Below are 15,516 nucleotides of genomic sequence, written 5' to 3' on the forward strand. Positions count from 1 at the left end.
TGATAGGGAGTGCAAGCATCATAAGTGATAGTTTAATGTGCTGTACCACAATGCCAGTCCCAGCAACTGAGTTTTATGTATGTTTATATTCTTGATGATTATTTCTTATTCCATTTTTGCATTGGAACCTGTGAACTAAACTGCAGTAGAAGGCACAGAAAAGTTTATTTTCCTGAGAACAAATGTAGGTTTCACTCAGACTTGTTCCTGGAGGCTATTTAACACATCTCAGGTTGTTTCTTTGGTTGACTTTTCTTCTAGATGTTCCAGTGTCTCAGGGTCTTTCACATATTAGTCTCCTTGTGCTCCCCTCTCTGGATTGTCTGTTCCAAGGGCTCTTGTTTCCTCACCTATTAACATCCTCCCACTGTCTCTAACTCTCCTCACTGTGTAAATGAGGGCATAGGCTTTTGGCTTGGTGCAGGAAAAGTGCCACACATGCCACCTTAGCAGCCTCCATGTGATATCACTTATCACTTCCAGCTTTTGCATGACATGGGTAAGCTCCAGAAATTCTGTGACAGTGGGCATACTTGATGTGAGATTCCTAGTACATCCAGATCTGTATGACAGATTAGCATGGTGTCTTTGGAGTGACTGTCTAACTGCTTGTTTCCAAGAAAACAAGCATTCTATGTGACATCCATTGTGACCAATAGAAATCTGTGAAAATCAGGGCCAGCACTATGTGCAAATATTAGGCCTCAACCTGCAATGCCAGCATCTTGTATGAGCATTCATTTGAGTCCTTACTGCTCCTCTTCCAATCCAACACCTATAAATACATGTTGGAAAGCAGTGGAGTCATCACCCAAGTACTTGGGTCCTTACACCCACATGGGAGACCTGAATGGAGTTCAAGGCTCCTGGATTTGTTCTGGTTCAGCCTCAGCTATTGTGGCCATTTGGAGAGTAGACTAATAGATGGAAGATCTCTCTCTCTCTCTTTCAACTATCTATCTTTCTCCTTCTCTGTCACTCAGCCTTCTATATTTTAAAGATTTATTTGTTTCTTTTGAAAGTCAGAGTTGCACAGAGAGAGGAAGAGACAGAGACAGAGGGAGAAATCTTCCATCTGCTTGTTCACTCCCTCCAGATGGCTACAATGGCTGGTGTTGGTTCAGGCTAAAGCCATGAGTCAGGAGATTCTTCCAGTCTCCGTGCGAGTGGCTGGAGCTCAAACACTTGTGCCATCCTCTGTTGCTTTTCCCAGGCCATTAGCAGGGAGCTGGACTGGAAATGGAGTAGCCAGAACATAAAGATATAAGATGGCAGCATCACAGGTGCTAACTTTACCCATTACCCCTCAAAGACAGCCCTTCTGCCTTTCAAATAAATAAATGAATCTAGTTTTAAAAAATAAGTCTTTGAGTATCTTCCTGGTTGTGTTTGAAATCATATAGCCAACGAATGCAATGGTGTGATAACATCATTACAATGAATGGGGACCCAGACACTGGGAACTGATCCTGTGCCCAGCATGTAGAATGTTTGGTAGGTTGTTTTCTAAGTCTTTTTAAAAATCTATTTATTTGAAATAGAGCTACAGAGAGAGAGAGAGAGAAGAGACAGAGAGAGAGAGAGAGAGAGAGAGAGAGACCTTCCTTCCACTGGTTCACTCCACAAATGCCTGCAATATCCAGAGATGGGCCGAGCTGAAGCCAGAAGCCAGGAGCTTCATCCAGGCCTCCCACATGGCAGGCAGGGGCCCAAGTCCTTGGGCCAGCTTCTTTTTTTAAGATTTATTTTGCTTATTTGGAAGTCAGGGTTACACAGAGAGAAAAGGAGAGGCAGAGAGAGAGAGAAAAAGGTCTTCCATCCACTGGTTCACTCCCCAGTTGGCCACAATGGCTGGAGCTGCACCCATCTGGAGCCAGGAGCCAGGAGCTTCCTGCAGGTCTTCCCATGTGGGTGCAGGAGCCCAAGGACTTAGGTCATTTTCCACTGCTTTTCCAGGCCATAGCAGAGAGCTGGATCAGAAGTGGAGCTTCTAGGACTTGAACTGGTGCCTATATAGGATGCCAGCACTGCAGGCTGTGGCTTCACCTGCTATGCCACAGCACTGGCCCCTGGGCCATCTTCTGATGCTTTCCAAGGCATGCTAGTATTGAACTGGATCAGAAATGGAGCAGTCAAGTCTCAAACTGGTATCCACATGGGATGCTAGAATCACTGGAAGTGGCTTAAGCCACTATGCCACAACAGTGCCCCCCACAATGTTTTGAGAGTGCTCCTGGGATGGCAAGTATTTGTCAAGCGGTTTGTATGTGTCAGACTCTACAGTACCTCAACATGTTATGAATGTCCCTCATGTTCAGAAACCGAGTCACCACTCCTCCAAACCTGTTTCCTCTGAGACTGAGTTTCTGAACAGGACACTGTTGCCACAAGAGTCCATCCATCCTCCAGGTCACAAGGGATGCTGAGATGACAGCAGCTGTCAGCTAGCAAGGGGTCATAGAACACTTCAGCACTGGCTGGGGGTGCAAAAGAACATTTCAATTTTGTAGAGACCTGAAATCTGGGGCCTGACCCTGGAGGAGAGAAGCAGCCTCTGTGCTACTGGGAGGAAACATCAGAAGATTTCCCTGCTGGGACCCCAAGTTACAGAAAGATGCTGCTGCTCCCTTTTCTGAACCTCCAAATGACAGGTTTGCCAGCTGCAGTCTTTGCAGCCTTCCTGGGCTCCCTTAACCCACATGAGTAGGCACAAGACCCAACAGACAGGTGCCAACCAATCACTGGATTTGGAGTTTTACTGCATGTCACTATTGCTCCCTAGAGAGTCCAGTTGATGCATTTCAGTAATTTCTCTCTGTGGGACACTTGAAGCAAGTTTACTCATCAGTGCAGTGTATAAGCCCTCTGAGAGTGGTTCTGAGTTGGAGTGCTGAGGAGCCATTGATGTTTAGCTCTACCCAAAAGGTAAGAATGAACCCTGGGATGTATGTCATATACCTGTGTGTTTATCTATTCAAATATCCCCAAGATATCAAGCATTACAGTTATTAAAAATATATCTTGGGTCCACTGTCTGAAATGATGACACCCTATATAGGCACTGCTTCATGTACTAACTGCTACACTTCTTTCTTTTTTTTTTAAGATTTATTTACTTATTTGAAAGGTAGAAATACAGAGAGGCAGAAACAGAGAAAAAGAGGTCTTCCATCCAGTGATTCACTCTCCAGATAGCTGTAATGAATGGAGCTGAGCTGATCCGAAGCCAGGAGCTAGGAACTCTCTCTGGATCTCCCACTCAAGGGTAGCTGCCTGATGACTTGGGCCATCTTCTGTTTTTCCAGTCAGAGAGCAGGATCAGAAGTGGAGCAGCCAGGACTCAAACTGGCATCCATATGGGATGCTGGTACTGTAGGTGGTGGCTTTACCTGCTACACCACAGTGCCAGCCCCTTCTGCACTTCTGATCTAGTTCCCTGCTAATAGGCCTAAGAATGCAGTGAAAGATGACACAAAGCTTTGGGCCTCTGCACCCTTGTGGAAGACCCAGATGGAGTTCAAGCCTCCTGCTTCAATCTGTCCCAGACCTAGCCATCACTGATAGATTCTGTGTGTGTGTTTGTGTGTATGTTTGTAATTCTGCCTTTCAAATATATATATGTATGTATGTAAATATATATATAGTACATCAAGCTACTGCCTAAAAAAAAAAAAGAAAACACTCAAAATCAATGGCTCCCCTTGTGGCACAGTGGGTTAACCCACCAGCTGTGGTGCTGGAGTCCCATATCAGAGTGCTAGATTAAATTCTGAATGATTGACATTTTGCCCAGTTCCCTGCTGTTCCACCTGGGAAAGCAGCAGAAAATGGCCCAAATACTTGAGTCTCTGACACTCATGTGTGAGATCCAGCTAGTATTCCTGTCTGATGGCTTCAGCTAAGTCCATCTTGGGTGTTGTCATCATGTGAGATGTGAACCAATGGATGAAAGTTCTCTATCAATATGCCTTTCAAATAAATCATTAAAAATAAAAGAATAAAATCCATAAATATTTAAGCTTAATGCTAGAAAGCATTTGATTAAATTCAGCATCTAAGCTTTAAAGAAACTGTTAGAAGAGAAGTAAAATATCAGAATTTTTTATTATAATCAAAATTGTCTCTGAGGAGCCCATAACAATCAGTATCATTAAGATAAGACAATGAAAGCTCTTTTCCTGGGAGTTTACTCTGACAAAGCTACCTCCTTCCATTCTATTTCTGCAACATTGTACTAGAAGTGTAGTCAGGAAAAGGAAACAACAAAATGGAAGCATTAGATAAATGGATCAAATATTAAACAACAAAATTTTATTTTGTTTTTAGAAAACTTTTCTTTAATAAATACAAATTTTGAAAATGTACAATTTGGGACATGCTCAAGCTGACTTGCCCCAAATGGTAGAGTTAGAAACATACCAGGGGACTCCAATTTAATCCCATCAAGGTGGCATGTACCAATGCCATCTCACCAGTCCAAGTGATCAATTTCAGTTCACAATTGAGCATAATGAAAGGACTAAGAGTCAAAGGAAGCACATAAACAAGTCTAGTACCTGCTAATACTAACTGATAGAATAAATAAAGGGGAGAGTGATCCAACATGGAAAGTGAGATACTCAGCAGACTCATAGAATGGCGGATGTCCTAAACAGCACTCTGGCCTCAGAATCAGCCCTAAAGGCATTCCAATATGGCTGAAAATCCCATGAGAGTATTTCAGGCATGGAAAGCCCAAGACACTCTGGCAAAAAAAAAAAAAAAAAAAAAAAAAAAAAAAACACCTAAATGAAAGATCTCTGTGAGTGAGATCCCAGTGGAAAGAACAGGTCTTCAAAGAAGGAGGTACCTTTCTCTGAAGGGAGGAGAGAACCTCCACTTTGACTATGACCTTGTCTAAACAAGATAAGAGTCAGAGAACTCAAGGGGCTTCCATAGCCTTGGAAACTCATGACTGGTGCATAGGGAGATTACTGATGCCATAAACAGGAGTGTCAATTGGTAAAGTCAACAACAGGAGTCACTGTGCACTTACTCCTCATGTAGGATCTCTGTCCTTAATGTGCTGTACATTGAGACTTAATGCTATAACGAGTACTCAAACAGTATATTTCACTTTGTGTTTCTATGGGGGTGCAAACTGTTGAAATCTTTACTTAATGTATACTAAACTGATCTTCTGTAAAAAAAAAAAAAAAGAAGAAATTATCAATTCCCAACTTGACTCTCACTGGGATTAAACATGACAATAGGTCTGATCTGATTTCATCATCATTTAAAAAATCATCTATTATTTTTCACTTTATGTTTGTGTGGGAGAAAACTGTTGAAATCTTTACTTAATATATGCTAAACTGATCTTCTGTATATAAAGAGAATCGAAAATGAATCCTCATGTGAATGGAAGGGGAGAGGGAGTAGGAAAGGGGAGGGATGCAGGTGGGAGAGATGATATGGGGGGGAAGCCATTGTAATCCATAAGCCGTACTTTGGAAATTTATATTCATTAAATAAAAGTTAAAAAAAATAGTGAAAAAAAATTTTGAAAATACAACTTGTGGATTATAGCAGTTTTTCTTCCCATCACCACCCTCCCACCTGCAAAACATCCCATCTCCTACTCCTTCTCCCATCCCATTCTTCATTAAGATTCATTTTTAATTATCTTTATATACAGAAGGTCAACTTAGTATATACTAAGGAAAGATTTCAACAGATTGCACCCACACAGACACACAAAGTGTAAAGTATTGTTTGAATACTAGTTTTACCATTAATTCACATAGTACAAAACATCAAGGACACAGATCTTACATGGGAAGTAAGTGCAGGGTGACTCCTGTTGTTGATTTAACAATTGGCACTCTTATTTATGATGTCAGTTATCACCGAGCCTCTTGTCATGAGCTGCCAAGGCTATGGAAATCTCTTGAGTTCACAAACTCTGACCTTATTTAGACAAGGCCATAATCAAAGTGGAAGTTTCCTCCTCCCTTCAGAGAATGGTACCTCCTTTTTTGATGGTCCCCTCTTTCCACAGGCATCTCACTCACAGAGATCGTTCATTTAGGTCATTTTTTTGCCAGAGTGTCTTGGCTTTCCATGCCTGAGAAACTCTCATGGGCTTTTTAGCAAGATCTGAATGCCTTAAGGGCTGATTCTGAGGCCAGAGTGCTGTTTAGGGCATTGGTGATTCTAGGAGTCTGCTGTGTATCTTGCTTCCCATGTTGGATCATTCTCTCCTTTTTAATTTTTTCAATTATTTTTAGCAGGCACTGATCTTATTTATGTGATCCCTTTGACAAATAATCCTATCTTTATGATCAATTATGAACTTAAACTGATCACTTTGACTAGTAAGATGGCATTGGTACCTGCCAACTTAATGGGATTTGGAGCCCCATGGCATTTTTCTAGCTCTACCATTAGGGGTAAGTCCGAGTGAGCATGTGCAAAAATGTACCTCTCCTCCCTCTCTTATTCCCACTCTTATTTTTGACAAGGATCAATTTTCAGTTGAATTTAAACACCTAAGAATAATTGTATGTTAATTAAAGAGTTCAACCAATGGTATTAAGTAGAAAAAGGAAATACTAAAAAGAATAAAATAGTAAGCTACTCCTCAACAGTCAGGACAAGGGCTGATCAAGTCATTGTTTCTCATCATGTCAGTTTCACTTCTACAGGCTTCCTTTTAGGTGCTCAGTTAGTTGTCACAGATCAGGGAGAACATATGATATTTGTCCCTTTGGGACTGGCTTATTTTACTCAGCATGATGTTTTCCAGATTCATCCATTTTGTTGCAAATGATCAGATTTTTTAAAAATTGCTGTGCAGTGTTCTATAGAGTGCATATCCCATAATTTATTTATCCAGTCTTCTGCTGATGGGCATTTAGGTTGATTCCATGTCTTAGCTATTGTGAATTGAGCTGCAGTAAACACTGAGGTACAAATAGCTCTTTTATTTACCAATTTAATTTCCTTTAGGTAAATTCCAAGGAGTGGGATGGCTGGGTTGTGTGGTAGGGCTATATTCAGATTTCTGAGGAATCTCCAAACTGTCTTACATAATGGCTTTACCAGTTCACCTTCCCACCAACCATAGATTAGTGTGCCTTTTTTCCCACATCCTCACCAGCATCTGTTGTTCGTTGATGTCTGTATGAAAGCCTTTCTAACTGGGGCAAGGTGAAACCTCATTGTGGTTTTGATTTGCATTTCCCTGATGGCTAGTGATCCTGAACATTTTTTCATGTGTTTGTTGGCCATTTGGATTTCCTCTTTTGAAAAATGTCTGCTTAGATCCTTGGCCCATCTCTTAAGTGGGTTGTTTGTTTTGTTTTTGTGGAGTTTTTTGATCTCTTTATAGATTCAGGTTATTAATCTTTTATCAGTTGCATAATTTGCAAACATTTTTTCCCATTCTGTTTGTTGCCTCTTTAATTTTCTGACTGTTTCTTTTGCGGTACAGAAACTTCTCAATTTGCTGTAATCCCAATTGTTAATTTTAGCATTTTTTTAACAGTGTAACTGGCTTAATTTTTAAGTTTTATTTTGAATTTACCTTTCAAAATGTACCTAGGTATTATATGCAAGAAATGCTTTTATATAATAGGTTGTCCCCTGGATTACTTATTACACAAAACTCCACTGGTACTACACATTTCAAGTGTTTTTGAATCATAGAACCTAAGAATTTGTGAAAACCAAAAGGAATCTTTAAGACTGGAGGAACTCTACAACAGCTCAACTTTGGGCTTGATTGGAGATGGGAGAAGGGGTGTTCCTGTACTGCATTTCACATCTCTCAAAAATAGGAAGTGTTTTAGCAGCTTAAAGCTTTTTCAGTTATATTATAAAACTCATTACACACTAGGATTTCCTCTGAAATATAGTTTACATCCCAATCAGTCATTACATACACTGGCACTTCAGCACAGGGGCAAACTAAAAACATTTCAGACCTTTAAAATTAGGCCATAGTATAAAAAACAATCCATGGTCTTACATTCAGCAAGTTCATACCAAAATACTCTTTGTAAGATAAAAGCCAAGAAAACTTGACATATGCTACAAGATTACATGTATTTACATGGCTCTTTCTTCCCTAGTGAAGGTTCACATTATACAGTTCCCCACTTTAAGCAAGCTTTGCAGGGATGTTAAGGTCACTGACAGAATAGCTTGTGCAGTGCTATAATACAAAATATGTATTTGAAAGCTATTGAGTGACCATCAAATACTGTTCCTATAAAAAATGGTTTGGATGCATTCATTAGCAGACACCTATCGAACTGCAGTTAAAGAAGGCTGATGGGTAAACTTGTGCCCTTCCCATTCACCACTGCATAATCCACTGAACTGTAACTTATTAAGGAAAATTCACATTTTCTTTTGGCAGTGCATTGGGTTGTTGACATTACTAGTTTGTTTCTAGAACATAAACTTTCAAAGGTTCAACTAGTTTTTGATCCTTGTGTTAGGTGATTAATTTGATTCACTGACCTTAAGCAGCTCACTACTGATCCATGAATGATAATCATAACTACTTTCCCCCAACAGACAATAGAAAACTTATTTCTTTTGCCCTCCCCTAAATCTAAACGAATGAGAATCCAAACTTGAATGGTTTCACCTCAAAGTTACTCAATTGAGGACACTTAGTAGGAATTACAATTATTTAGTTATCTTAAGTTGCACTGATACTACCATTATATCACAGTGCACACAAAACAAATGAGATATATGCTTATACTAATCAGTTTTACACAAATAAACTCCCTAGTCAAATTTGTTTCAGGCCAATTTAAACATTAGCACTTAACAGTTTTATACCTGTACTTTAAGTAAGGTTTTAAGTTGAAATGTCATTATTTCTTTATCTGAAGGATTAAAGGAAACAGGACCCCAGTGGCTAGGTGGTTTGGGAACACTCGGGGATGGCGGCTCACTGAGTTTGGCTCCAGCATAGTTCTGATTGGCTTGTGGCTTAAAAAGTAAGCTAGGACTTGACAAGTTCGCGTTCCAGTTTTGATTATTTGGGAAGTTTTTGTTCTTCTCTCCGTTTTGCATGGCTTGCCATGTGGCTGCTGATGAGTTGCAACCATGTCCTCTTTCTTTTTTCTTATGAACAATCTTCATCTGGGAATTCTGATCCCTGGTCTTCTGTCTGTTAAGCTGCTGTTGGTTCTTACTATTTCTAGACTGAGGGGCTGGAATGTTATACCTCTCTCCACCACCCATCTTCAGCTTCTTTGTCACCTTTCGGTCTGCTGCCCAGAGTGCAGGGTTCCCACTGCCTGGCCTCTTCCTTGCTGCCGCGCCTAGCTTTCTGGCTGATCCTCTCCTTTGTCTCAGGACAGAGGTGTTCATGGGCCAGTCTGCCGAGTTCAGCCTAGGAGCTGAGGCCAACATCTGAGTGTCCTCAGCACACAAGCGTGAGAAGTCCGACTTCACGCTCGGAACTACGGCGGCCACTGCCTCTCGACATAGAGGCCTCCCTCCCTTTCCAGGGAGGGACGAAAGCAGAGATCAAACAACCTGCAAGCACCGACCAGCTAGCAGCCGACCGCCTGGTGTCTCCAACCGATGTCCACCTCCTGCCTCTACCGACCAATTTTAGCATTGACTGCCTGTGCGTCTAGGGTTTTTCCCAAGAAGTCTGCCTGTGCCTATATCTTGCAGGGTTTCTCCCATGTTCTCTAATAATTTGATGGTGTCAGGTAGTAAGGTTAGATCTTTAATCTAAGTTGAGTGGATTTTTGTGTAAGGTGTAAGGTGTGGTTTTGCTTCATACTTCTGCATGTGGAAATCCAGTTTTCCTAGCACAATTTGTTGAACAAACTGTCCTTGCTCCAGGAATTGGTTTTAGCTCCTTGATCAAATATAAGTTGACTGTACATGTTTGGATTGATTTCTGGTGTTTCTATTCTGTTCCACTGGTCTATCCATGTGTTCCTGTAAAAGTACCATGCTGTTTTGATTACAACTGCCCTGTAGTATGTCATGAAATCTGGTATTGTGATGCCTCCAGCTCTGTTTTTGTGTACAAGATTGCTTTAGCTATTCGAGGTCTCCTGTGCCTCCATATGAATTTCAGCATCATTTTTTTCCAGATCTGAGAACAATGTCTTTGGTATCTTGATTGGGATTGCATTGAATCTATAAATTGCTTTTGGGAGAATGGACATTTTGAAGATATTGATTCTTCTAATCCATGAACAGGAAAGATTTTTTTCATCTTTTGGTATCCTCTTCTATTTCTTTCTTTAAAGTTTTGTTAATTCTCATCATAGAGATCTTTGACATCTATGGTTAAGTTTATTCCAAGGTATTTGATTGTTTTTGTAGCTATTGTGAATGGGATTGATCTTAGAAGTTCTTTCACAGCCATGGCATTGCCTGTGTATACAAAGGCTGTTGATTTTTGTGCACTGATTTTATATCCTGCAACTTTGCCAAACTCTTCTATGAGTTCCAATAGTCTCTTAGTAGAGTTCTTTGGATCTCCTAAAGAAGCATATTGTCTGCAAAGACAGATAGTTTGAGTTCTTCCTTCCCAATTTGTATCCCTGTAATTTCTTTTTCTTGCCAAATGGCTGTGGCAAAAACTTCCAGTACTATATTGAATAGCAATGGTGAGAGTGGGCATTGCTGTCTGGTACCGGATCTCAGTGTGTTGTGTTCCCAATTGCCCAGATAGAAAGAACCAGTGAGACTCACCGTAATGCAAAGAATGAAGGGACTTTATTTGTAGGTCCAGCATGCTGGGGCCCCAGCCTCCCATGCAATGCAGTGCTGGGAGACCAAGACCCCCTTCTCTTTGTTCTCAGGGTTTTATAGTTCCCAGGCAAACAAGTATTACATCTGCATTCCTTCCTTCCCCTGGGCTTGCAGGAGCAAGGGCGGCCCACCTTATTGGTTGCCTCCACCTGGTCCTGCAGACAGGACCAAGGACTGCCCGGTGTCAGGTTTCATCTTCTCATACCAGGGGCATCCTGGGCCTAGTCAGTTTTTTTGTCTTGTGAGAAGCCTGTCATGGCATGGCTCTGGCCTCTCACAAGTGGAAATGCTTCCAACCTTTCCCCATTCGCTATGATACTGCCTGTGGGTTTTTCATCAATTGCCTTGATTGTATTGAGGAATGTCCCTTCTACACCCAATTAAACAACAAAATTTTCAATATATGTGGTTGACTCTACAATCTACAGAGGTAATCCAAAACAAACTATAAACTGACAAGAGAATTAAGTGATATTAGTGAGTATAAGATCAATATATATCAAGTGGCTTTCCATGTAGCAGCAGGAAAAAATAGAAAGCCATTTTAAAGGACAAAATACAGACTAGAAAACTTCTATAGAGTATCTTTAAATATTTTTCAAATCATTAAAAAAGCAAAATGACCTAAAACAAAATTAAGTCAAAAAATGAAGAAAATGAAAAGCTCAGAATTCATTAAATTTTGAGTAAATTTCATCTCTTGTAAAGGAGTTTATTGGAAGCTCCAGGTCATAAGATGCCAGCAGAATCACAGACATTGGAGGGTGGGAGAGATCTCCACTCTCATGTGGTTGAGTCATCATGAAGGTGACAGCAGCCCCTGCTCTTAGGAGAGCGAGGCCCAAGGAGGGTGAGCACCTCCAGACCTGAGCCCAGTACTCAACCCTCACTACCCCCACCAGCCACAGCCTGGATGAATGGCACCCCTTTTCCCCAACTGTCACAGAAATCTAGTAGGTGTGACTCTGATTGGCTGCATCTTCTCTGACATGATGCCTTCTCATTGGCTCAGCAAACTGTCCAATCAGACACACTGGATCAACAATGAAGAGCAACATGGGTTCTTTTTCTTCATGCTGCTAAATACAGCTTCTCCAGTCTGCTGCTTATAGTGGTTCCACGAGGCTCATTCTTTGTCATGTGTGAAGTTCTCTCACTACAAAAACCATCAGAAGGATGCCTGGAATCTGGAATATGGTGAGTTTGTGGGATTAGTTGCCTCCTGCTTGCAAGATGGTATCTGGCAGCCGGCGCCGCAGCTCACTAGGCTAATCCTCTGCCTAGCGGCGCCGGCACACCGGGTTCTAGTCCCGGTTGGGGTGCCGGATTCTGTCCTGGTTGCCCCTCTTCCAGGCCAGCTCTCTGCTGTGGCCAGGGAGTTCAGTGGAGGATGGCCCAGGTGCTTGGGCCCTGCACCCCATGAGAGACCAGGAAAAGCCCCTGGCTACTGGCTCCTGCCATCTGATCAGTGCGGTGCACCGGCCACAGCACACCGGCCATGGTGGCCATTGGAGGGTGAACCAATGGCAAAGGAAGACCTTTCTCTCTGTCTCTCTCTCTCACTGTCCACTCTGCCTAACAAAAAAAAAAAAAAAAAAAAAAAAAAAGATGGTATCTGGCATGGGACACATGGGACACTGGATATCTTCTCATTCCTGAATGTGGTGACTTTGGCTCAGCCCTAGAGCTCTGTATTTTTCCAAATTGTGTGGTTAGGATGCACAGGTTCTCAGGGAGAATCCAGATTTCATGCATGAAATTTGGGGGACAACCCATGATTTGTGGGATCCCCTGTCCCTTGTTTTTCCTCCTGGATAATGTAATTCCCCTCAGTTAGGAAACAGGTCACTAAATCCACAATGCAGTCCTCTTGCCACAGCTCTTCCTAAGGGAGTGAGGCTCTCATATTGTGGTTGCTGGGTATGAGCTGACCCTGGGGCAGAGAGCTGGATTAGAAGTGGAGCAGCCAGGTCTCAAACTGGTGCTCATATGGGATGCCGGCGCTTCAGGCCAGGGCATTAACCTGCTGTGCCACAGCACCGGCCCCTGTACTGTTTGCTTTTTAAAAATTGTAAAAGACAATGGACTTTTTTGTTTACATAAATCATTGATATAAGACAAACCATTTTAGACTACTTTAGAATAATTTGAAATTCTTTGCTCTTATTTTAAAGGCTTTTTAGGATTATTTCAAAATGCAAATTAAGGAACCAATAGATAGGGAAGAGAAAAATGAGAATGATAATGTGTCTTGGCACCCAAGATGTGTTCCAAATAACAAAGAGGTAGCTTTGGGATCCACAAGAGAGAAGGCCCACACTTCCAGGAACAAAAAGTGCTTGCCAAGGTCCCGCGTGCACCTAAAGGTCAACCAATGAGGATCAGAAGCACCTCAACCTTTAACCCCCATGCCCTGTATCTATAAAAGGAGCCCTCCCAACCTCTGAAGCGTGACTTCCCTGGCCCCCACTCTGTTGGAACTGGTGAACCTTGCCCAGGAGGGGAATCCCAATAAATACCTGTAAACTGATTCATTTGGCTAGGAAGATTTCTTACACACTGGACACCTTGCACAAAGAATGCAAGTGATCTTTGTCCTAACATGACATAAAACTGGTGTTTGGCAAGGAGAGAGAGGAACAAAGCAGAACAAATAACTTAAGGAATATAAGGGAATATAAGAATGTTACAGATTTGTAGCAGATAACTTTGTGTGAGGTTGCTTTGGCTGAGATTAGAAGGAAATTATTTCTATGAGTTTCTCATGTTATATAAGTACAAAGACAGAACTATGGATTTGGGCAACATGCTAAAGCAATAAAGTTATTTAGTTACAGGTATATATATATATATGTATATATATTTATCTGTAAAAAGATACATATATGTGTATATGTATGTATATATATATCTGTAATAAGTCATATATATACTTTATATATATATGTATATATATATACACATATAAGTCTTAATGTTTCATTTTGAAATCTATTTTTAATGCAATTTCCCTTTTAGTAATTTCTACTTAATTGCTGATTTTCTTTGTCAAATTTCTAGGCATCTCCTGTAAGTTATTTCTTCCTCCTTGGTTCTGACTGTTGTGACCTGACATTAAAACTATTTTATTTAGAAACCTAAGGTTATGCCTACTTCACTAGGATAACTTGATTCTTCTGTCTTTTTGTTAGGTAAGAAGTCAGAAATTAACCTATGTGTGTGACAAGGGCCTAAGGAAAGGGACATCTACAGCAGTCCAGCATTCGCATTTCAAAGTCACCCAATAACATTGCAGGTGCTGTCCAGTATCTGCACTGCAAAGTCCTGCCCTCAGACCCTGATAACCTTCCAGGGGGCCCTGCCCCTTCTACCTGGCCTGATAAGCATCCTTCCTCTAAGGCAGGCACCCTAGAGAGAAACCCCTTGGCTAAGCTAGCCAGGCTTCCCCTGTCTGACTTCAGTGGGAAACTCAGAAAGGAATTTTTTGTATTTACACCCAAGAAGTCCTTTGTTCTGGAGAAGAAGGAGACAGCAAAAAGGTGGAAAGGCAAGACCCAGCCCCTTAAAAGCCCCAGCCTAAATGTGAACTAGGCACTCTCTCTGGTTTGTCTGGAGAGGTGCCCATCTGTTCTTACGGACATCCCAACCCTAATAAACTTTGCTACTTTGCTTTCCACTGCTCTCTGTCTCACACCTGAGTTCTTTCTTGCACAAATACAAGGACCCTTAGCTTCTTCTCCAGGGGCATTTCCTTAATGTGTTTAATTTTTCCCATGTAATCAGACAATTCCTTCAGCTTTTGTTTCTAAGGGTATTTTTCTATTGAAGGCGTTCATGTTCTTCAATAATATTTTTAGATAGGAAGATAGAAGTTAGCCTATGTCTGTGAAAGCAGCCATGGGAAACAAAACACGTGCCCTGCAGAAGTTATGCAGTAGTCTTAGAAGCATGTGCAGGCCAGCAGCACCAGTCAAACAGAACCTGAAGGGGGCAGTGGGAATGAAAAGAAGGACAAGGATCAGAGAATGGAGCCAAGACAAGGCTCCTTTATTCCAGTGTCTCAGCGATATTTATACATAACCAGCTATAGGTCAAGGCAACACAGAGGATAACACCATACACAAGCAACTTATCGGGCTTTCTGCAACACAGTCATAACATAGTTAATTTTAGCAGAATGTTCTTGTTTGATCATTCTCCTTCAACATGGGAGTACATGACTTTTTTATCCCAGGAATTCCACAAGCCAAGACGGACCTTGACTTGTCGATGACTTCTTTATGGGCTGCCTATAGAAGCAGGCCTTGGGAAACAGCCCAATATTTCATACTACAAAGTCCTGCCTTATCCCAATAACTTCATAGGTGGTTCTAGTCTTCCCCTCCAATAAACACACACCTGGAAAACACTGTTTGCTTGGTGCAAAGAAGGCTACTGAGTCTGATAACATTACCTAATTTTGTACCTGGGAAATCTTTTGTCTAGGAGAGGAGTGTGTGTGTGTGTGTGTGTGTGTGTAGAAACAGTGAGAAGTAGACACCCAGCTCTTAGAAATCCCATTATTGACCAGTGCCACAGCTCACTAGGCTAATCCTCCACCTGCGGCACCAGCACCCCAGGTTCTAGTCCCAGTCGGGGCACCAGATTCTGTCCCAGTTGCTCCTCTTCCAGTCCAGCTCTCTGCTGTGGCCTGGGAAGGCAGTGGAGAATGGCCCAAGTGTTTGGGTCCTG

At 41.7% G+C, this 15,516-nt stretch overlaps 1 protein-coding gene across 1 annotated transcript; it reads right to left on the reverse strand.

Annotated features, from left to right (window-relative positions):
• Nucleotides 1–8,832: 8,832 nt before the first annotated feature.
• LOC138848414 (proline-rich nuclear receptor coactivator 2-like) lies at nt 8,833–9,260 on the reverse strand. The gene has a single exon (XM_070067889.2). It carries the CDS (start codon nt 9,244–9,246, stop codon nt 8,833–8,835), a length of 414 nt encoding a protein of 137 aa, XP_069923990.1. The 5' UTR covers nt 9,247–9,260.
• Between the last annotated feature and the right edge of the window lie 6,256 nt (nt 9,261–15,516).

The sequence above is a fragment of the Oryctolagus cuniculus genome, chromosome 19 (assembly GCF_051225735.1).
Source record: "Oryctolagus cuniculus isolate XC-2025 breed Fujian yellow rabbit chromosome 19, ASM5122573v1, whole genome shotgun sequence".
Taxonomy (NCBI): Eukaryota; Metazoa; Chordata; class Mammalia; order Lagomorpha; family Leporidae; genus Oryctolagus; species Oryctolagus cuniculus.

Bases quoted from the DNA above. Each gene is read 5' to 3' on its own strand.
- LOC138848414 (XM_070067889.2), bottom strand. From the start codon at position 9,246: ATGGGTGGTGGAGAGAGGTATAACATTCCAGCCCCTCAGTCTAGAAAT.